At 41.4% G+C, this 21,258-nt stretch overlaps 3 protein-coding genes across 4 annotated transcripts; 2 read left to right on the top strand and 1 right to left on the bottom strand.

Annotated features, from left to right (window-relative positions):
* The first annotated feature begins 246 nt into the window (after window positions 1-246).
* On the top strand, window positions 247-7,755 carry LOC133723001 (uncharacterized). The gene is made up of 4 exons (XM_062149836.1): window positions 247-315; window positions 396-482; window positions 558-912; window positions 7,748-7,755. The coding sequence occupies exons 2-4, from the start codon at window positions 474-476 to the stop codon at window positions 7,753-7,755; spliced, it is 372 nt and encodes a 123-aa protein (XP_062005820.1). The 5' UTR covers window positions 247-315; window positions 396-473.
* A 339-nt stretch (window positions 7,756-8,094) lies between these two features.
* LOC133722207 (rhomboid-like protein 15) lies at window positions 8,095-13,985 on the top strand. 2 transcript variants are annotated; one of them, XM_062149027.1, is made up of 14 exons: window positions 8,095-8,350; window positions 9,134-9,299; window positions 10,091-10,394; window positions 10,666-10,698; window positions 10,809-10,900; window positions 10,998-11,071; window positions 11,176-11,270; window positions 11,386-11,455; window positions 12,572-12,629; window positions 12,717-12,738; window positions 13,103-13,157; window positions 13,241-13,297; window positions 13,498-13,569; window positions 13,657-13,985. In XM_062149027.1, the coding sequence occupies exons 1-14, from the start codon at window positions 8,327-8,329 to the stop codon at window positions 13,660-13,662; spliced, it is 1,128 nt and encodes a 375-aa protein (XP_062005011.1). In that variant the 5' UTR covers window positions 8,095-8,326; the 3' UTR covers window positions 13,663-13,985. The 2 variants fall into 2 exon arrangements, with proteins under 2 accessions (XP_062005011.1, XP_062005010.1); XM_062149026.1 differs by having other exon boundaries at window positions 8,100-8,350; window positions 12,572-12,738; window positions 13,657-13,956.
* Window positions 13,986-15,789: 1,804 nt separating this feature from the next.
* On the bottom strand, window positions 15,790-17,334 carry LOC133721734 (uncharacterized). The gene is made up of 3 exons (XM_062148426.1): window positions 16,783-17,334; window positions 16,338-16,456; window positions 15,790-16,240 (listed from the first exon to the last, which is right to left on the bottom strand). The coding sequence occupies exons 1-3, from the start codon at window positions 17,161-17,163 to the stop codon at window positions 16,126-16,128; spliced, it is 615 nt and encodes a 204-aa protein (XP_062004410.1). The 5' UTR covers window positions 17,164-17,334; the 3' UTR covers window positions 15,790-16,125.
* Window positions 17,335-21,258: the final 3,924 nt, after the last annotated feature.

Raw genomic sequence — 21,258 nt, 5'->3', positions numbered from 1 at the left:
CATGAGTAGTCCTGGTCTGGAGGACCGCAAGATTCTTGAGCGCTTCTCCAACCCTGCAGCACAACCCCCGCGACCTATTCTACCTTCTCGCTCATCGCGTCCAGGGATACAAATCCACGAGCCTAGGGCAACAGTAAGTTTTTGTCTTTCTTCACCATTCTTTTTCCTTGTGTTGATTTTCCCGCTCTTATTCCTGAGTGTGTTTTGCAGCAAACTACCTGGAGAAGGATAGCCTCTGTTCAGGCGGGGAAACAAAAGGCAATAGCAGAGGAGACTTCTGAGGGAGAGTCTTCGCATGATGAAGATCCCGCTGAGGTAATTTAGTTAAGAATGATCCCAAACTTGTATATTTGGTGCTTCCCCCCTTTTTGAGTTATGACTCTTTTCTCGTACAGGCCACTGCTGTCTTTGCTTGCAAACGCGATCGAGCTCAATTCGTCGAAGAGAGTTTTGAAGATGACGAACCTCTGGGAATGCGATTGGTAAACTCCGACCCCGTCTTATCCTTTTTAAATTTTAGAATCTGGGCAGGATCTTCACTATGTATCTTTTGACAGGTCCGTCAAAGGACCACTAATCCCTCTCGCCTGAGCGAGGCTGGACCCTCAGCCACTGCAGAAAAGCCAACTCTCTCGCTAGTTCAAGCATCAACTAACCCCGTGGCGCCTCTTCCGTCTCCCACATCTACAGAGCATCTGCAAGGTCCTACCATTCTAATAACGATCTCCGATGACGACTCCTCGGAGCATGAAAGTGTGGAAAGCCACTCTGAGGATTCTGCCGCTTATGAGGAACTGATGACGACAGAGATTCTCGCGGCACTAAAGGTCCAAGAGGTGAATGAAGTGAGGCCTCTTCCTCTTGGTGACCACGTACCAGATATTGACCCGACAACTCGAGAGGTAAGCCACTGTTGGCCAATGCTTTCCATTTCCCTTTTGATCCGACCCCACTCTCTGACATTTCTGAATCTAACCAGGATTCTGTTTGTACCGAGGAGGTGGCTACAAACGCTGAGGGTCCTATCGGTAGGACAGTCGCCCAAGAGATGAAAAATGATACTGACGGTGGTGGTGCCCCTCAAGTCTTGCGAATAAATGAGACAACCGTCGAAGCCGAGGGCCCTGTGCTTGAATCTGCTCCACTTGCCCATGGTGAGCCGCGAGTTGAGTTTCCAGATTCTCCCGCGGCTGAAGGGACAGACCAACCTATTGAAGATGAAGAAACTGAGGAAGTTGTCCACCCTTTTGCATTGGTGGTTCGTGATCCTGTGGCGCCTCCGCCGCCTCCTACCAGATTCGAGAGATTGATGAGGGTGTTAGAGGTAACTCCTCCTTCTGCTGTGGATGAGGCTAAGATGGTGCTTCACGAACATCTGGGTCCTCAGGTATTGGAGACTGACATCCTCTCGCGAGTCTTGGAAGCCCTAAGGTATCTTTGCCAGGAGAAGGCATTGACCCTGCAGCAATTTAGTGCCATTGACGATCTGCTGAATGAACTTGGTGAGGCCCGCCAACGTCAACCGGCCGCGAACGCCCAGGCTCACGACACTCGAGAGGCTTTGAATAGCCTCTCTCGAGAAATGGACATCTCTCGCGGTATTTTAAATGAGCGAACCAACCGCCTGCGGGAACTACAAATCCAAAGGTCCGACTTCAAACTTCGGATCGAGGACCTCCATACAGGTTTAGCCTTTGTTGAAAACGCGATTGCTACAGAAGAAGCCCAACTCGATGAACCTCTGGCTGCTTCTGAAGAAATGGGCCGCAACCTGGCCCATCTCAGAGAACGGGCCACTCAGGCCGAAGCTAGTGCTATTGCGGCGAATCTCCGCGTGGAGGAACTTTGCTTGAAATTGAGCTTCATGGGCCAATCTCTGTAGGCCCCCTCGAAAACTGTTCGGTCTCCTTACACGTCAATAATCCCTTCTTTTCCGAGATTTAAGGCATTAATCACTCGTTGAAAAACAATGGTCGTGAAAAAATAATCTCGTGAATAGAACAGTTACCTCCTCGAAAACCGCTCCTCACATGCTGCTAGTCCCTTTTTTCCCGAGATTTGGAATCACTAATCTCGATTTATTGACATCGGTTTTGAAATAGAACTTCATTCAAGGGTGGGGATTTGCCTGAATTCCCTATAAATAGTTGTATTTCGGGAAGGGAATACTCACAACAATTTTTCTGAAATATTCAAGAAATGGCCTTTCAGTCCTTGCTTCTTTTTCTCCTTCTTCACAAATCTTCCCCTCATGAAATGACCTTTAGCCTCTAAATTTTAGGCTTTATGGCGTAATCTTAAGCCTGGGTTAGGCCTCATGGCGTAATCTTAGGCAAACCCTTGTTTCGTCCTTCTGGGAGTCTGTAACAACAATGCCAGGCTTCAGATTGGTTTAGAAACGCGAGGGGGCTCCGAGTGTGGGATCTCCGGTCATGTAAGATCATTTTTTGAGAAAATCCCATACGCGGAGCGAAACGGGGAGAAGAGGGAAGCCAAATTGAGGTTCATCTTTCCTCCTCTGTTTCCTTTCTTCTAGACCTGGCCCGTGTTGTGCCCTCCAGATGGAAGGAGATTTGGTTCTCACCTCCTTCTCCCCCTTTCTCTTTTTTGATAGAATCTTGGAGGGATGAGAAGGGATGGACTCTTTGAAGGAATGGGTTCAAGCTACAGAATGGCTGTTCCTGTACTTCACGTCCAGCTAATGGTGGTTACCAAGGCTAGAGGGGGTGTAGAGACTCAAGCTGATATTTGGTTCCTTCACTCTCTGCCCCTCCTTGAGATAATGGCGCGGCTCAACCCGGCGTTGGATTCCATAGCTGCTTCCACTTGAGAAAAGATTTAGAAGATAATCCGAAGATTCATGTTTTGTATTCTAGCCACTTTTGGCTTTGTAATGAATGTACTGCTTTTGGCCGCAAAGCCACTTTATGAATACAATAATATTTTCTTATCCTGATATTCAAATATCCGTGAGAAGCTGTGTCAACGTGTCTCGCAAGGCCCCAAATATAGGCCCCCATAGTTGTATATTGAAAATAATACGAACTTTTAAATATGCTCCGCATCAAAAAGAGCCTCGCGGCGAGGGTTTTGAGAAAATATGTATCTTTTGGATCCACTTGCTGGCTCCCAACTCAAAACTCTTAGCGCCAATAACTCCTTCTTTTCCGAGATTTAAGGCACTAATCACTCGTTGAAAAACAACAGTCGTGAAAAATAATCTCGTGAAAAGAACAGTTACCTCCTTGAAAACCGTTCGGTTTCCCCACATGCTATTATTCCATTCTTTTCCGAGATTTAAGGCACTAATCACTCTTTACTGACATCGGTTTGACTCTTCTTTTCAACCGTCCATCCAAGGGTGGATATTTGCATGCCTATATCTTCCTCCACAATCTCCAATCCCAAAACCATTTCATCAACTCCAATATTACTTGTCACCACCATTCTTCAATTCTCGCATTCTCTCAATCCTTCACCAATGGAACCACAAACCCAGCAACCAACCGAGGATGGAGGAAGTAACAAAGCAGCCGAGAGTAGTGCTAACATGCTTTGTAGGCGGAACAGGTGGAATCCCACTACAGATCAGATAAGAATCCTTAAGGAGCTTTTCTACAATAAGGGAGTTAGGTCCCCAACTTTAGAGCAGATTCAGAGGATCTGTCTCCAGCTGAAATGGTACGGCCAGATCGAGTTCAAGAACGTTTATTTTTGGTTCGTGAACCAAAGGGCTCGGGAGAAGCGGAAGAAGAGGTCCACTTCGGATGTTCATGTGCCCATGCAAAGATCAGGGCTTGTTGGTGATGACAATGGTACCAATTGGAAACCTGAGGATCAGTATATTAACTTCGAATCTTCTGCATCTGCTTCTGCTTCTTCAGCTGGTGTGATTGCTTTTAACGGGCAGAAGGGGAACTATGGTGGTTATGGATCTATGAACATGGAGATTGAAACCCTTCCTCTGTTCCCAATGCATGGTGAGGACATCTTTGGTAACATGAAGACTACTTCCGATGGAGGTGGCGGTCACGGTGGTGGCTCTCACATTTCCCTTGAGCTCAGCCTTTCCTGCGAGGGCAAAGCTGGAAAAAGTTTCTGGAGCCGCTGACTCGGCTTAGTAGCTTTGCGAGTGTAGGAACACTTAGAATTGCCCCTTAAGAGTTGTATTAATGATTTTTTTTTTTTTATTTTTTTTTTAATTTTTTTTTTTTATAAGTAGTTGAATTCAATAAGACAATGTGAATCAAGGTTTAGACATGCGGCCCAAGTATAGTCGTCTAGACACAAATTTTCTTTCAAATCCTTTGGGCAACCTTACTGAAATGGCCAGGTGGGGGAGGGCGAACAAGAGAGGCAGAATCCATTTTGGCATGAGCTACTCCCACATAGTGGTTTAGGCCCATTTGCACGCACTTCTGGATTCAAGAACCTGTCATGAACGTTGTCCCATTTCTAGACACCATTTCACATAGGCTATACTTACTAAGATGAGAAAGGTCATAAGTGTGAAGACAGTTCAACAAGTGTTAATAAAAGCCGCCCTTAACCTTAAGGGACCTGAACTAGGCACCAATAAGGAGTTTAGGCCAATATTAACAAAAGAGACTTCACCTATTCCGTTATGATTCACAACCCCTTTACCAAATTCAACTTTTTTTTTTTTTTTTTTTTTTAAATGAAAAGAAAAATAAAAACGAAAAATTAACAAAAAATTAAAAGCAAAGAAAGAAAGAAGCTAGCAACACTATGTTTGGCTAACCTCTAGAAGACCACGGGGGAGGCCATCTATGCTTCATTCCAAGCTCCGATGTATCAAAATTTGTAGGGTAAAAATCCCTCCTATGAGAGCTTGTAGGAAAAGAAAAAAGATACTTCTCATCAAAAACTTGGGAAAAATTTGGCTCGTAGGAGGAGTAATCATGCCCCCCAAGTATCTTTGTTGGTTGGCGAAACATGATCTTCAATTGCACCTTTGGCGATGAAGATGTTCCAAGATCGGCTTTGTTGCCAACTACCATGTCATAGAACATGGTGTCTTCAGGATTAGCCACAGATTGGCCATTATAGACGACCACTTGCTGGTCTGAATTCTCCATATCAAGAGCTTCACTTGCTGGATAATTGTAAACAAGAGTTAACTTGTATTGATGATACTCAAATTTACAGTTGCGAAGGACAACTTGGCCACTAGAATAATTGTTCTGGCCATTCATGCAACGTGGGTTGTAGATGTGCCCTCCACATATATCAAGGCCACCGCTTGGCCTTGAAGAATATATGAAGAACTTCAAGTTGAATTGATTAATAAAGCCACAAATTGGCTTCTGTAGACCACAACTTAATTGATAATTAAGTTGGCTCTGATTTTGATCACCTTCACCAAGACGTCCAGTAGCAGAGTCACAATTAAAATGATCATGAACTTGCTTCTTTTGATCAAAGGGATGATCATGGGCCATATCTTGCCCCCCATGCATCTGATCAGTAGCCACGTATTTGGCTTGATCAGTGGAGAAATCAGTTATCTGTTCAGAGACAATTTCATTGTCAGAAAAACATTCTTGTGGACCGTCTTCTCCATGCACAGCCTCTGTGTAAGGCTGTGACTCACCAGTGAGACCCTTAGGTTGATTGCCACCTATAGGCAAGTTAGTCTCAGAAATGACCTCTTCGCGAGCAGCTTCTTGATGTTCCAATTTGCCTTGCTGCGAATTAGCCAAGCTGAAACCTTCCTCACGTAAGGTCGCGAACTCCGATGAGGTCTGTTTGTGCTCGGTCGCGACGACATTCATCGACTGCTGGTGGTTTTCTTGGGCTGGTTGGGTCACGTCGGCCAGCTGCTCCCAAGTCTGCCACGAATCTTGTTGGGCTGATTGGAAAAGTTCATCCATCCTCTTCTGCTGCGCCGCCAGGACATTTTTCAAATTCGCATAATACGAAGCAGTGTTCTGTTGAAAGATAGCAAGTCGCTCCTCTATGCTCGCATTCTCCGGAATGGGAATGGGCACATAGCCTTCTATCGTCGCCATGACTTCAGGAATTTCTTTTGGTAAAGATTTTCCTCTGGCATCCCAATGATGGTGAACACAAAAAGACTCTGATATAGTCCCACCGGGCGTGCCAAAATGTTTGGCTCCAATTTTGTTTTGAAGCCCGGTGGTTAAATGTCTTCAAGAAAAGAAAAAAAATTCTAACCTTGTCCCACTGGGCGTGCCAAAATGTTTGTTTTGAAGCCCGGTGGTTGAATGTGCTTCAAGAGAAAAGACTCTGATGTTGTCCCACTGGGCGTGCCAAAATGTTTGGCTCCAATTTTGTTGCAGCTGGTCAACAGTCTCTTTTCTGCGCGGGCGTGCCAGCACCGTTCGGGTGCGGTCGTTGGGGGTGTCCCTTGACCTGACTTCTTTTCAAGCGATTGTAGACGAGGAGAGCACCAACCTCGTCGTGGGATTCTTTGTGCCTCGTGGCGAGGACTTTTGCTGAGCTTTCTTCTTGTTAACACAATCGATACTCAATATTGTAGATCGAGCAGAGCGACATCACCGGGAAATGTTGAGATCTTGCTAAAGCGTGACTTTAGCTTGGCTGGGTTGCTAGGGCGTTACCCTTGCTTGGCTGGTTCTGTAACCGTTGTGGTCGCGGCACTACCGTCGGCTCCCGAGGAGACTAGGACCGAAGCACGTTGACAGAGGGTTTGGTGGCACTGAAAGTCGGCTTCTGAGAAGACTAGGACTAGGAGTGAGATCACCGGTAAGAGAAAGAGAAGGAGAGGGAGAGGAGTTGCTCTTAGAGAGGTTTGCTCTAGAGAGAACTTAGATCATCTTAGAGATGTTGTTGTTGTGTTGTGAATGTGTGATTTAGAATGAGAAGAGAAGGTGTTTATATAGGGAAGAAAAAGAAGAGTGAAATGATGAGTGGAAGAAAAATAATGAAAGTGGAATATGAAAGTGATTTGTAAAATATGGAAAAGATAGAGAAATGATGAAATGAAAGCAAGGCATGAAGGTGCAACAACATGGAAGTGATGATGATCTATTAAAGAGATTGTCTTGAAAAATATATCCAAGGAAAAGAAGAAAAGCATCTAGCTTTCTTCATGTGGGTAGGAAACATGAACATGTGAATATTGAGCTGGTTTTAGGTCAGTTTCTGCCCCTTTATTCCTTCAATTATTTCTCCAACAAGAATTCCGAATTTCACTATGACCTCTTCATAAAAAATGTTCCATTATGAGTGTAGATCACCCTGGAAAAATTTCAGAATTTTTGGTATAGTGGTTGGGCCGAAAACGCTGCTGGACCTCTTACAGGTCCAGTTTTCCAGTTTTGCTTCTGCAAAAGATTGGACTGATTGTTTGAAGGCCTTCCACTCAAAAACATCTCTGGCACTCTTCATAAGAAATGATCATTGGGCTGTCTAGAATGGATCTGGAAAGTTTCAGCACATTTCGATTTCATTTGGTTAGTCTGCCACCCCTCCTTCCTTGTCTAGCTCGGTTTTTTCCTAGCCGAAGTAGGAAAATATGTTAAAGTTGACTTGTCATACTTCCATAGTAGGCTTTATTTAGCCTCTAAATATATATTTCGAGCTTGTCGACAATATATAGCTTGAGCCACTGACATTGGCTCAATTTCTCCAAGACACGCCTTGTCAGGCCAAAATGTTCATTTTGGGTCCAAACAATAGATAAAGAGGTCATGGACTTAAATAATTCAAGCACTGTCTAATTACTTATTCTGCAAATAAGGTAGCTAAGTTGTTGTGGTCCTTATTGAACATTGATAAGTCCACATTAATTCTTACAGAAGATGCAGCAAATTGATCCTTCAGTACGTCCAAGGCTCCACACTAGGGCAAATTTACATACCTATGTAATTATGAACTCCTCATGAGCTGGGATTTGTAGCTAAAGTAGGATTTTGGAACAAGACAAAGGTCAAATAGTGAATACTACTCAAATTGTCTCTCGACTTTTCTCTGATTTATCTCTCAACATTTCAGTTTTGATTATTTACATATCCTCAATTTTCTGGTTGTCGCCTATTTACGCCCTATGTTAACTTTTAGACTGCCGTCCAATTTCTTTCTGAACTTGGACCTCACTAACTGCAAATTAGCATATTTGGGCTGACCCGCCCGTATTTGTAGACCCGGGTTCAAAAATCGCCGACTTTGGACTTTGGAGAGTTCGAGATCCTCACAGAAGTTAGAAACGCGCGTACATAGCGATTTGGTGACTCCAACTAACCATTTTCTTGTTTTCAAAACCAAGTCACTCTTCTTCTTCTTCTTCAATCTTCACAGAGCAAGCAAGCAAGCAAAGAAAATGAGGCCTAACATCGTTTCCGAGGTAAAACCTTCTTCCCCGATCTAATTTTCTCTCCTTTACTTTTTGCTTCAACCTCTTCCATTTCTCTCTCAGATTTCTCTATTCTTCTTCTGTTCCGTGAGGAACTGGAATTTTTACGGAACCGGAATTCTGAATCTAGGTTTTTATTAGGTGCAGAATGAGGTAAGTTTTAGTAAAATTGACCGCAAATTCGCCGGTGAACTTAGTTAGTTCTGGCTTCTCGATTTGGAGGGACGAAAATTAGTTCATGTTTGATGTACATTTCTCAGGAATTTACTGGATCATTAGAAATTTCTTGCTTCGTTTCATTGCGGTTGGCTTCGATGTTATGGAAATGAAATAACCTGTATTTCAGTGCTTTAAGCTTTTAAGAACCCTAAGTTTTAGCAAAATTGAGCGCAAATTCGCCAGTAAACTTAGTTAGTTCTGGCTTCTCGATTTGGAGGGACGAAAATTTGTACATGTTTGATGTACATTTCTCAGGAATTTACTGGATCATTAGAAATTTCTTGTTTCTTTTCATTGCGGTTGACTTTTCGATGTTACGAAACTGAAATAAATTGCATATGAGTGCTTTAAACTTTAGAACCCTCAGTTTGATCTGAGGTGTCATGAGCTGTTGTTGTGTGTGTGCTTATGAGGATGAATTTGTACTCGTCATTTTAAGATGTTATCGGCATTACATTAAATTTGGAATGGCACAAGTTTTTGATTTTGATATTATACAGCTTACATTTTGGGTTCAAGTAAGTTCTCGCACTGATTGAATGTTTGGGTGTGTAGGCAGGAGTGCAGACTAGGTTGGCACAATGGTGGGAGGGCCTTCCTTTCCTTACTTCTGCGGTTGTTTTTGTTTGCACAACTATTTACTTGGTTTGCCTCTTGGCTGGATACGACTCCTTCTATGAAATATGCTTTTTGCCGTCTGCAGTTATCTCACGATTCCAAGGTAAGTTTTTGGAAAGTGAAATCTGAGCCTATTCTTAGTTACTAGAAAGAAGTGCAATTTTGCAACCCTTTTGCTGGGTTTATAACATGCCCTTCCCCACACGTCATTTCAGAATTTTTACTCTTGACATGTCACTCCTAGTTAGGTTTGGCGACCTTGCAAGTAATGTCTTTTTCACATTTTTTAGGTGCTTCAGTTTGATATTGCAACTGAAATTTGTCTCCTTAAGTTCCTTAGTTTCATGATTCTTTTTATGTTCAAGTTTTTGGTTATTTGTTTTGGTACATGATATCAATCACAGTTGTAATGAAATGTTGGCTCATATATCAATAAACTAATGAATGACATTGCTTGAGACTATTTATGTTATTGATGTTTAAAGTGATGAACAATTTGATAATTCTCTATTTTTACAATTCATGTAACATGTGAGGATGATTTGTTGCATGGTGTTGGAGTCTGCTCTGTATGAGTCCCGCACACTGGCCTGGAAAAATATTTTCCCTGCATCATGATCTATGTTAACTTAAACATTAAGTGTACAATAAGAATCCTAATTCAGTCCCTCTAAGTTCCAACCAACTTGAAGCCTTACATAATGAATTGCAGCTGCTTATTTTGAGAATCTTTCTTCTTCTTTTTTAAATCAAAATTTTATGAAGTATAACGTTTATAATCAACACGACTATTATAGAGATTTATTTATTTTAATATAAAGTGAAGAAGTTTCCTTCTATTGTCACACAATTTGACATCAGCTCCTGGCCATCAATTTTTTTTGGCCTTTTCAGTCTACAGGATTTTCACTGCCATTCTGTTTCATGGTTCGCTGCTTCATGTGTTGTTCAACATGATGGCTTTGGTTCCTTTGGGTTCTGAGTTGGAGAGAATTATGGGATCTGTCCGCTTGTTGTACATAATCATTATGTTGGCTACAACCAATGCGCTGCTCCATCTTCTAATTGCACTTTTGGTGGCCTATAATCCTATTAAGCCTTTTGAGTATTTGATGCATGAGTGTGCAATAGGCTTCTCAGGAATCTTGTTTTCTATGATTGTAATAGAGACAAGTCTGAGTGGACAGCAATACAGAAGGTTGGTTTTTCTAATGCTTAAATTCTGACATGATTTTGTAACTTTTCTCTGATAAATAATCTTTGCAAATTCTAATTTGTCCCGATCTTAGCATAATTAAATGTTTAGAATAATTAAATGTTTAGAACTGTTCATGTGATCATGCAAATGGGTGCCCAAAAGGAACACAAGCATAGACAGATGCCCATTGCATTTTTTATTTTCCCTGCTGTTCTTTTCTGGCCAATGTATTGGATTCTGCTAAACAACAAATTTTCCTTCTGCTCTACAGTGTGTTTGGGCTCTTTAATGTGCCTGCTAAATGGTAATTTCCGTAACCTTTGTTTCTTAATCGCAGTAATACATGCTTGTGTGATTTACATTCCCATATATTTTATAAAAAATTTGAAAAATGTACTTGAATATTTGTTGCAGGTATGCATGGATCTTACTGGTAGTGTTCCAACTTGTTATGTCTAATGTTTCATTACTGGGACACCTGTGTGGTATTCTGTCTGGCTTCGCGTGTAAGTTCCTCGATCTTTTATGTCATTTCTCTTTTTTTTTTTTTCCCGCATTACATGGGGGTAGTGTGACTACTATAATGCTGCATTTGCAATACAGATAGTTACGGCTTGTTCAATTTCCTCATTCCTGGACCATCCTTCTATTCCAAAATTGAGGCCTCCTCGTTGCTTGTAAGTATTAAACACACATTGCTTCTGATGATTGATCAGTTTGGAAACACTGTTTTAATTTTTCTCTAATTCCACTTATTCATTTTTATATTTCCACTTTCCAGTCAACTTGTGTGAGGCGGCCTAAATTTATTTTGTGCACTGGTGGAAATCCCTCTGCCTTCATCCCTACGTATTCAAGCCAAGGTACCACGTCTAGGTAAGTTCTATTTATTAGTTTAGATCTCATTGGTAAGGTACGAAAGTTCTGTTTTATTAATTTAGATCTCCTTGTGTATTATAAGAGTCGTAATATGATATACTTTCTTAACCAGTGGATTATTTTCGGGAAATTTGTGGAGAAACTTATCTTCATGGATCCCACAGAGGGAAACATCTTCACAGGTATTGTTTTTATCACCTTTAGCTCTTTCATGATTTGTAGTGGTGTTTCTGTCTTTCGTGGTGTTTGAGTACAAACTTTCCTTCTTTGTAGCCTTTGCGGTTCAATTTTACGTTATGATCATAGGGTTACGTGTGATAACTTGGTAATGTGTGTGTGTGATAACTTGGTGTAACTTGGGGTGTGTGTGTGGTGAGAGAGAGGAAAATAGTACCTTTTTTTTGTCACTTAAGAGTTGTGTGCCCTTGATACAATTTTTATAAACCCACTACTTTTGTAATTGTGTGTGTGTGTGTAGTGAGAGAGAGGAAAACAGTGCGTTTTTTTTTTTTTGTCACTTAAGAGTTGTGTGCCCTTGATACAATTTTTATAAACCCACTACTTTTGTAATTGTAATTTTCAACCCTCAATGGCCATATATGAAATGCTTTTTGTCATCACTGCTAACTTGGTGCTTACGTATGGATCATTTATATACTGGTCATTATTTGTGGACATATGGGGTGAGGAGTTTTAAGTGTGTGGACGTTATGTGACTCATGACGTACGTCACCCGTCCTATATCCTTGGTTGTACACATCACTGTGGCTGAAGGCCATATGGAATATGACACTGTTCTTGATTTCATATGCATTAGTAGTATATTTTGTGTGCAGGTCTGATTCTTGGCGTTTTAGGTCTTAAATATTGCTCTCTTACTCCAGTATAATAAAATTTTAAGTTTTTTTTGTCTTGAATCAAGACTCCCTATGACAGCAATACATGAGACTTTAAGTTTGTTATATCTATTGACCAAAATAAAAATACTGATATCTGTATTGCAGAAGTACATAGTGGATTTGCAGTTCCTGAATTTGCTAGTCTTCTTGCCCAAAAAAAAAGAAAAAAAAAAAAGATAAGAGTCATGGTTTGAGCGCTCATTACACTAGCTCGTTTATATCAAATATAAATTGTTTTCACTTAAAAAAGTCGAAAGCTATATATTTCTGTTTGCTTCAAGTCAACTGATCTATGTTCCTAACTCCTATGTGTTTTACGCATCTATCCATGTCAGCATTTAATGTTGTATCCTTCAGTATTTGCAAATATAGATCGAGTAATTGAATTTGATGATGCAGGCAACACAAGACGGTCACATATTTCCTGGGAGGGGTAGGACACTGGGGTCCGCTCAAGGTCAGGCTGTTTCTGATGTTGATTCAGAATCAAACTTACAGGCTAGACTGTTGGATAATAGTGACTCAGAACATCCATCTGATGCAGGACGGCAGTTATCTGATGGAAGGTACTAGGAGAACTTAGTTGATGGATGTTTATAACTTAACGAGCTGTTGCCATTCATGGATAAGGTGTTCAGATTGATTTTTAACTGGTTTGGTTGATTAATCTTTTTTACATGCCACTGAGTTGATGGATGTTTATGACTTGATGGATTGTTGCTGTTCATGGATATAGTATTTTTCTGAATCTTTGGATTACAGACATTTTCTGCCCGGCATTGTCTTTAATAACCTTACTCTCTATTCCCTAATAAGGAAAATGTTAAAATGCCTTTTAGTAAAGTAGGTAGACTAAGCAATAATAAGCAGTATGCATTGTTTGTACCTATAGAATGGGAATGTTACCATCACTTTTCATGATATTTTCAGGCAAACAGTAAATAATACGGTGGCAGCTGGAGCTGAAATTCCTGTTCACCATCAGGTCTTTATTTTTATTTAGTTGACGTACTCATTTCCAATTCTTCCAGTGCATTTGGATTATAAATATCTCTTGGTTGGATTCAGGATTATGTGGCTTCTGAAGAAGAAATACAAAAGCTTGTATCAATGGGTTTTGAAAGGGTAAAGAATTCATCCTGTGCTTCTCCTTATTGAAATGAGCAACCATTCTGTAGTATTCATTGATCAGAAACTGCCTTGATTCATATTTACATAGATAAAGGATCCAATGCTACTTATGGGATAGGTTGCTAAATTTCTGTATCCTTGTTTTTTAGTAGAGTTTATACTTTTGAATGCTGATTTGTTGGACTGGGCTACAGACACAGGTTGAAGTTGCACTAGCAGCTGCAGATGGTGATATTAATGTGGCAGTCGAAATTCTGAGCCAACAGGTCCGTCTCTCAAGCTTACTTATTTCCCACAAGTCTTGACAGTTGACATTTCCAGTTTTACTTATGGGGACTGGGATTTATCTGCAGGGTTAGAATGCAAGTGAAGTTGCTAACTTTTGACTTCCCACAGATCTGAACCTCCATTGACTTGGTTTGACTTGCTCAGTTCCACTATCACATCAATGTGAAGTTTCAAATCTTTTATACTGTATATTGTATGAGAGCAGCACTGGCATTATTCGCTGGGGGAGAGAAGATTATGAATGGGATAAGACTTTACACTAACATTTGATAAAAGAAAAGGTACAGAAATAGTCTATAAAATTTGTTCAGAAAAAGAAAAAGAAAAAATGGTTTCAGACATGTTTGAGCATTGGCAATACTAGATTTAGTATCCGACCTAATTGATCAGACTATCATGTGACCGACATTATTCTAGTTTCTTTATACTGTATATGCTTCTGCTGCTATGAACTTCCCAAAGATGGGTTTAATGGCGGACAAGGTGTATATAGTGCTTATCAATGCGCGCTATTTGGAACATTTCATGAATCAAACGGAAAAAGCCCTCACCTTGTAAACGGAAAACACGTATTTACTAGTAACATTTCGCGGTATATATATTTTAGGGCATTTAAGTTAGATTGAAATTCACGAAATTTTGAATCTACAAGTTAGATTTATAAATGCCCATCTTCTTTACAATTAACGCTAGACGGGCCATGCAAAATTGCAAATCCATCATCTAACTCCTCTTTTACAATTCGTGAATTTTTCTTAATACACTTGGTTCTCTATGGAACTCACTAAAAGTCAATAAAATTATTTAAATATCCTGTGAATTTCAAATCTACGTTTAAAAATCTAATTGAACACACTCAGACTTTTAAAAAAAAATTAACAATCTTAATAGACTTTTAAAAAAAAATTTAACAATCTTAATTAAATATCCGTAGACTTCTAAATTCCACAAAAATTCTTAAAAACATCATAGAAATCCAAATACAGTACACCCCATTATTCACCACTCATGTCATTCAATGTTGATTTAGAAGTCGTTTAAAATACCAAACAGGCTTCGTAAGCCTAAAATGAGAGCTCTCGCTCTCTCACATCTGCGGCGGCTAACCCTAGGGTTTGGTCGTCTGATTTCCTTGGCCTGCGACGATGGCGTCCGTGGTCCATTGCTGGCGAGTCCTTTGGCTTCACGAACCTCTCTTCTTCAACCATCCGGTTGCTGCACCCTAATCTCAGCGTCTTGGCGTTGGGATTCACCTCCGACGGGTTTTTCCCGTGTCGCTACTACTCTCTATTTCAGTAATGGTGGGGGACGCCGGTGTTGTGGTTTGGTGGATCCAAATCAGACATGGGATCCCGGTCCTTTCATGGGAAGAGGTCTTGAGTTCGAGTCTGCTCCGAGGGCGGTGATTTGGTATCCTGGTGTTGATGGGTTATTTCGGCTGTGGATGGTGACCCTATGGGTGGATCCTCTCTGGGGGCGGATCTGGTTGCTGCGGTCGGGTTTGGAGTCAGAGTGTTGAGCGCTTGGGGTCAACAGATTGCTATGGGATTCCCATCCCAATGTCGGCCTAGCCTTGTCGAAGATGCAGCGGTGCGATTCGGTGAGGCGGCGTGGCGGATCTGGAAGGTTGGCCGGACGTCGGGATGAGGCCAGGGTGCCCAGATCAGATTAAGCTGGGCCTGGGCCTTTGTCAAGTTTGACTCGTCAGATTTGAGTTTGGATTCGGGCCGGATTTGGATCCGAATTTGGGACCCGGGTCGTATTCACATCCGGATCATGGATCCGAGACAGCTGCTCATATTGATCTGGTATTTGTTCTGGTTCTTGGGAGTTCGTTTGCCAATTTTCGAGTTTCTGACACCCTCGGTTACTTTCGAACTCCTGGTGAGCGAATCACCTCTCCTAAGTGATCATATCACCGGTTATGGCTACAGTTTCTATTATATGACATATGCAGTGCAGCGATGTCGTCCGACATCAAGTCACATGGTTACCTTTCATTTTAGAGGTGTTTGTGCCTCTTACTATCCTTTATTGTTTTCCTCCTTTATAGATGAATTTGTGCATCTTGTTTTGCTTTATTATTTTTTCTTTCGATGCTTTTACTTTATTATTTTTTCTTTCGATGCTTTTGCATCGCTCCATGTACTTCTCAGTTTTATCTAATATAGTTTGTCGTCTTTTCCTTCAAAAAAAAAATGTTGATTTAGAAGTCCTCTTGAATTTTATTCCCATTTTATACAAACTGTAAAAAATAGCCATACAACCTCCACATTCCATTGAGCAATTACATTGGCCTTTACATTATGTACCTTCGCATTACACAAAAACCACTTCAAGTTCATTTTCAAGTCTGAACTTGCATTGGTCAATTTATTTATATATATAACAAGCAGAGCAACTCTGCAGCCAGCTAATTTACACATTTTCAAGTATTTAGTACTTTGTAGAGATGTCACTTGATATCGCAAACCCTAATACTAGAGTTGTCACTTGAAATGACAAACCCTAATTCAAACGAACATCTCCCCCATCTACTTTTTAGATGATGCAGACCCCTTTGCTCCAGACCCCCTTGGTGGCTTTACAATCATGACTGGACATGATGCATGATGTGCGCAGTAGTCGCTCACACTTCCTAGGAATGCTCTGCAAGCACCCAATCAAATATACGAGTTCATGGGAATATTTTTGATCAATTAGTAAATTAACTAGTCTTACAATTAATGAGTTTGTACGTTCTTACCTCTTGACCATGCCCAGGCCACGACTACCCACAACAAGAAGATCTACATGCATCTGCTCTGTGGCTTGACAAATCATGTCCTTTGGATCTCCAGTCAGAGTCAGAGTTTCTGCTTTGATCTGCACAATTAATTACATGTAATGATGTTAATTAAATGGACCAAAATGCATATGTAGCCAACAACTCCTATCTAATTACAAATTCAATCTGAACCCCGTACAGATTCATCTGAACCCCGACTCATTTCTCCATCCTCATTCATTACTTGAGCTATGCCTCGATTGATTCACACAAGTTCGATCTCTCCATGCACCAATATTAATACATGTGCATTATAGCTTAATGAAAATCGACCATTAGATCCTATCAATCTCAACAATTACAATCAGAACTAAAACCATACATACAGTTCCATACATAAACTTATTTGAAGTCGGTGACTTACCATCCTATCCTTGCAAATCTGCATAGCGCGGGAGAGAATGGCAGCAGAATTCTCCTGCTGAGCTTTCTTCACCGACTCCACCACCGACGCGGATGCATAATAGGTTGCTCCGCCAGGTCCGGCAGGGTACACAAAGTGCTGAAACGGCTGCGTGATGTGGACCACCGTCACCATCCCCACTTCCCCCTCGCCGCCTTCCAGAGTACTCGGCGTGTTGATAAAGAGGTGGTCAAGCGCCCAGTTGAGCGCGTAGAAGCTCGAGTCGCTTTCGTCGATGGCGACCATCACCCTCATCTTCGTTCTTCTCAGTCCCTCATCCCCAACGTGCACCAATGGGGTCGTCTGCACTGTGGTACCGGGAGCTGCGTATGTGGTCTCCATTATTAGAGATTGGTGTGGTCGATCAGGTTGGTTTCTGGTGTATTATATAAATTGGGTGAGTTTGTGACAAATGGATTCTGGTTTTGTTTTTCCGGAGGGCTCCTCACGTGGTTTTGAGGGTTTTGGAGATAGGGATGACGATCGGTGCTTTTGAGTTTAGGCTTGGTTAGCTACGCTACGTGGTGGTGCCTTGACGAAACTTGGCTGTGCGTGGCAATCATACATGCAACAGATCATGCACTAGTAAAGTAGTAATGGTGACTGGACGACGAGACAACCCGGTTTAATTTTGCCAGGATAGTAATTGTGGGGTCCCTTCGGGGACATCCGATAAATATAGGATAGTAATTGTGGGCCTCGCTCCAACTTTTTCTTTTTTGGCAAGGAAAGGAGAGAGAGAGGCAGCCCTCCAGCCCAGGCCTTGTTGACATCCCACGAAGGTCCCGAGTGATTAGCCCAACTTTCAATTAGGAGACTGACCGACTTGTGGGAGTGGAAAGACCCCGCAGAATCTCGAAGAACTCACAGGCATCCCTTCTCAAGCAGATTTTTGAATTATTTCTCCTTAGGATTAAATTCAGTTTAGTTCCTCAAACTTTAGGGTTAAAATCAATTTGGTCCCTAATTTTTTTTTTTTTAATCAAGATGGTCCCTGCACTTTCATTTTCCATCACCCGAGTCCAAATTTCAAAATGGACTCCAATTGTGACGTCATATGGTGAGTTGGCACCGACAAACATGGCCCGCTGTTCAGTTTATGGTTCTCAGTTTGGACGAAATGTCCAAACTACCCCAAACTTTGACTCTCACACTCAGCTCTCCCATATTCTTCTTCTTCCTCCACCAAATTCGACACCTCCACCGTCCCTAGTTCAAAGCAGAACCCCATATCCATTATCTATGTTAATAATCTACTTCCAACTAAATCACAGCAAAACAAGAGCACATTATCAAAGCTACAAAACCAGAAGTAATCAACATTTTTTCTTCCCTGAGCTAGAATAAAAGCTAGAATTCTCATCAACATCAGGACTAAAATCCCTATCAACATTTCCATCAAATTTCACCAAATTACGAGCCTTTAACGAAAACCCACCTCCAAACTCACCACCATTATCCAATTCCCGATATGGGTCAGATTCCATTTGATCCATGAGATGAAACAAAGCCACGACGAGGCTTATGACAGCACTGCAACGCGATCTTGGGCGGCGAGGAGGGAGCCAAGGAAGCAGTGGCAGCGGCGACGTGGTCCCAGTCGACGGATTTCAGATTGGTACGGCGAAGAGCCAACCAGCGGTCATGATCGGCGAGGATGAGGGAGCGGGCCTCGTCCTGGGTCCAGCAAGGGGGAGGGCGGCGGTGACGATGATGGACATGGTTGGGTTGCCCGGACGCCCTCCCACAACTCCAGCACGCTCATGGTCTCGTCGTTGACCTTAAATCCGACATGCAAAACGAGATCAGCGGTGGAGGAGAGCGACTGAGCTCTGGATTTGTTGCTTAGCATGGTGAACTGGATAGGGGTGGGCACTTTGTACCGAAAATGCGGTTACCGACCCGAACCGCACCGAACTAAAACGGTGTCGTTTCATGGTCACACCGCACCGAACCACATAAAAGCGGTTCGGTTGCGGTTTCGGGTCATAAACCGCCCGATTTAAACCGACCCGCACCGAATTTGTTTTAATTACATTTTATTTATTTATTATTTCTCTGTTGATGGAAACGTTGGTTTTTAATATATAAGAAATCCATTTTTGTTTAGGTTTTCAGTTTGTAATAAGTTGCTATGTTTGCTTGATTATATATATATATATATATATCAATATATGGGTTTGTTAAGTGTTCAAATATGGTATTTCTGCAAGTTGCTTGATATTTGGGTGACATTTGCCGATTTGTGTGGACTCTAAATGCATTCAAAATTTATTTATGCCTTATTGAAACTGTTAGGTAAATATAAGCATGATTTTGACCCTCTCTTTCTAGTTGAAATAAATAAATCAGTCCAAACCGAAACCGACCCGCACCGCACCGAAAAATGGTGTAACCGAAATAATCGGTTCATCCCTTTTGTAATGCGGTTGCGGTTTGATATATAGGCCAACCGAAAAAAGCGGTTTGGTTGCGGTTTGGGCCTTAAACCGATCCGAACCGCACCGCGCCCACCCTTAGAACTGGATGTGGTACGGGTATGGGTCAAAAAGAAGAAGAGAGATGATCTGAGGGTGTGGGTCAAACGGGAATGGGATCCCGTTTTCTTTGTGTTTTTTGGATTAATTTGGGCTAGGAATGGCGCTGGAGTTATTGTGGTCGTGATTTGAGGGTGAAGAGGACATGGGTTGAGACGTGGTGGAGGAGAGGGAGAGGGGGAGAGAGGGACGAGCTTTCGGGGAAGAGAGATGAGGAAAATAGTATTCAGGGTAGTTTGGACATTTCGTCCAAACTGAGAGTCAAAAACTAAACAGTGGGCCATGCTTGTCGGTGCCAACTCACCATATGACGTCACAATTGGAGTCAATTTTGAAATTTGGACTCGGGTGATGGAAAATGAAAGTGCAGGGACCATCTTGATTAAAAAAAAAGTCATGGACCAAACTGATTTTAGCCCTAAAGTTCGAGGGACTAAACTGAATTTAATCATTCTCCTAAAATCGACAGCAACGCACCTCTGGACCCAACCTGCTAAACATTTCTAAGGAAATTAACTATGAGATTGTACGTTATCTTTTTTTTTTTTTTTTCTGGAGAATGTTCGTTATTGGGTGTGCAAGTTTCGTAGTTAACCAAAATAAACACATTCTTGAGCTTTTTTTCTCCACGAATTGGTTACAAAATTGTTTGAAATGTTGTTTTTTAGTTACGAGTTAGTGCAACTTGGTTATAATTTTGTGTAATCAGCAAATTCATTCGTTTTTTATTTTTTTTATAATTATAAAAAAAAAAATTATTTTCAATTAATTGGATGTACAAGTTCCGAGATGACTTTCTATCGTTTTGCTATGATATATTCCAACATGTTGCATTTTAATTACGATTTAGTGTCATTTAGCTATGATTTGGTTCCATTTAGCTAATCTAAAGCAATAAAAATAGGGGGTGAAATTTGCACACCCCATATTACAATCTGCACTCCTTTTGTATTTGTTTAATATTTTTTGCTTGCATTTCCACCTTTTCATTATACTATCCCACATTTGCCCTTATTCTCAGCTTTCAAGACACACACAAGCCTTTTCACCTACCGGATAATCACTCTCCAAAATTAAACTGCCCAGATTCAGATTGATTCCCCAATGAACACAATGAAAGTAGGATTGATACCCAATATCGATGCCCAATTTTAAAACACAAATCTTCTAAATTGATACCAAAATTCTACACCAAATCTTTCAAAATTCTCCATTATCCAAACCACCATTCACAAAGGAACCATTACTTCTCGATCAACTTCTTTTGAGAGGTTTTATTGAGCTTCTTACTCTTGAAGGCAGAAGAGAAACCCCTGCAAATATATCATCTTCCCACATACCATGACTTGATCAGCTCCGACGTCTAACACGAGAGAGAGAGAGAGAGAGAGAGAGAGAGAGAGAGAGAGAGAGAGAGAGAGAGAGAGAGAGAGAGAGAGAGAGAGAGAGAGAGAGAGAGAGAGAGAGAGAGACAGACAGACAGACAGACAGACAGACAGACAGACAGACAGACAGAGAGAGACAAGTGTGTGCACTCTAGTGTTTTGTTGTCTCTGAAAACCAGAGAACCATTTGCTCAATGATTTTCATATCTCCCAAAAAAAAAAAGTTTAATTTTCAATTAAAAATCCAATCTTTCACTTTCTAGAGAGAGAGAGAGAGGAAGCTCCCCTGTAGTAGATAGAGAGAGAAAGAGAGAGGCTTTGGTGTGCTTTCGATGCTCAAATATGGTTGAATTGGAAAATCAGCAGACACAATTGCAATTGTGATTCTCAGTTTTGGAGATGGGTTTTTGAGAACTCTTGGTGATCTTATAAACCCAGAAAGCGATCTTTGATGCGGTGATTGGATTCATCGGATTTTGGGGTTTGCTTCAATCTAAGATCTTTTGATTTCCCCC

This window comes from Rosa rugosa, chromosome 7 (genome assembly GCF_958449725.1).
Source record: "Rosa rugosa chromosome 7, drRosRugo1.1, whole genome shotgun sequence".
Classification (NCBI taxonomy): domain Eukaryota; kingdom Viridiplantae; phylum Streptophyta; class Magnoliopsida; order Rosales; family Rosaceae; genus Rosa; species Rosa rugosa.
Note: the sequence above shows the minus strand (reverse complement) of the source record. Positions and strands in the feature narration are given on the sequence as shown.

Coding starts and splice junctions, on each gene's coding strand:
- LOC133722207 (XM_062149026.1), top strand. CDS start 8,327: ATGAGGCCTAACATCGTTTCCGAG. Junction 13,158..13,240: donor AAATTCCTGTTCACCATCAG/GTCTTTATTTTT, acceptor GGTTGGATTCAG/GATTATGTGGCTTCTGAAGA. Junction 13,298..13,497: donor TATCAATGGGTTTTGAAAGG/GTAAAGAATTCA, acceptor ACTGGGCTACAG/ACACAGGTTGAAGTTGCACT.
- LOC133721734 (XM_062148426.1), bottom strand. CDS start 17,163: ATGGAGACCACATACGCAGCTCCCGGTACCACAGTGCAGACGACCCCA. Junction 16,457..16,782: donor AGATTTGCAAGGATAGGATG/GTAAGTCACCGA, acceptor TTAATTGTGCAG/ATCAAAGCAGAAACTCTGAC. Junction 16,241..16,337: donor GGCCTGGGCATGGTCAAGAG/GTAAGAACGTAC, acceptor GGGTGCTTGCAG/AGCATTCCTAGGAAGTGTGA.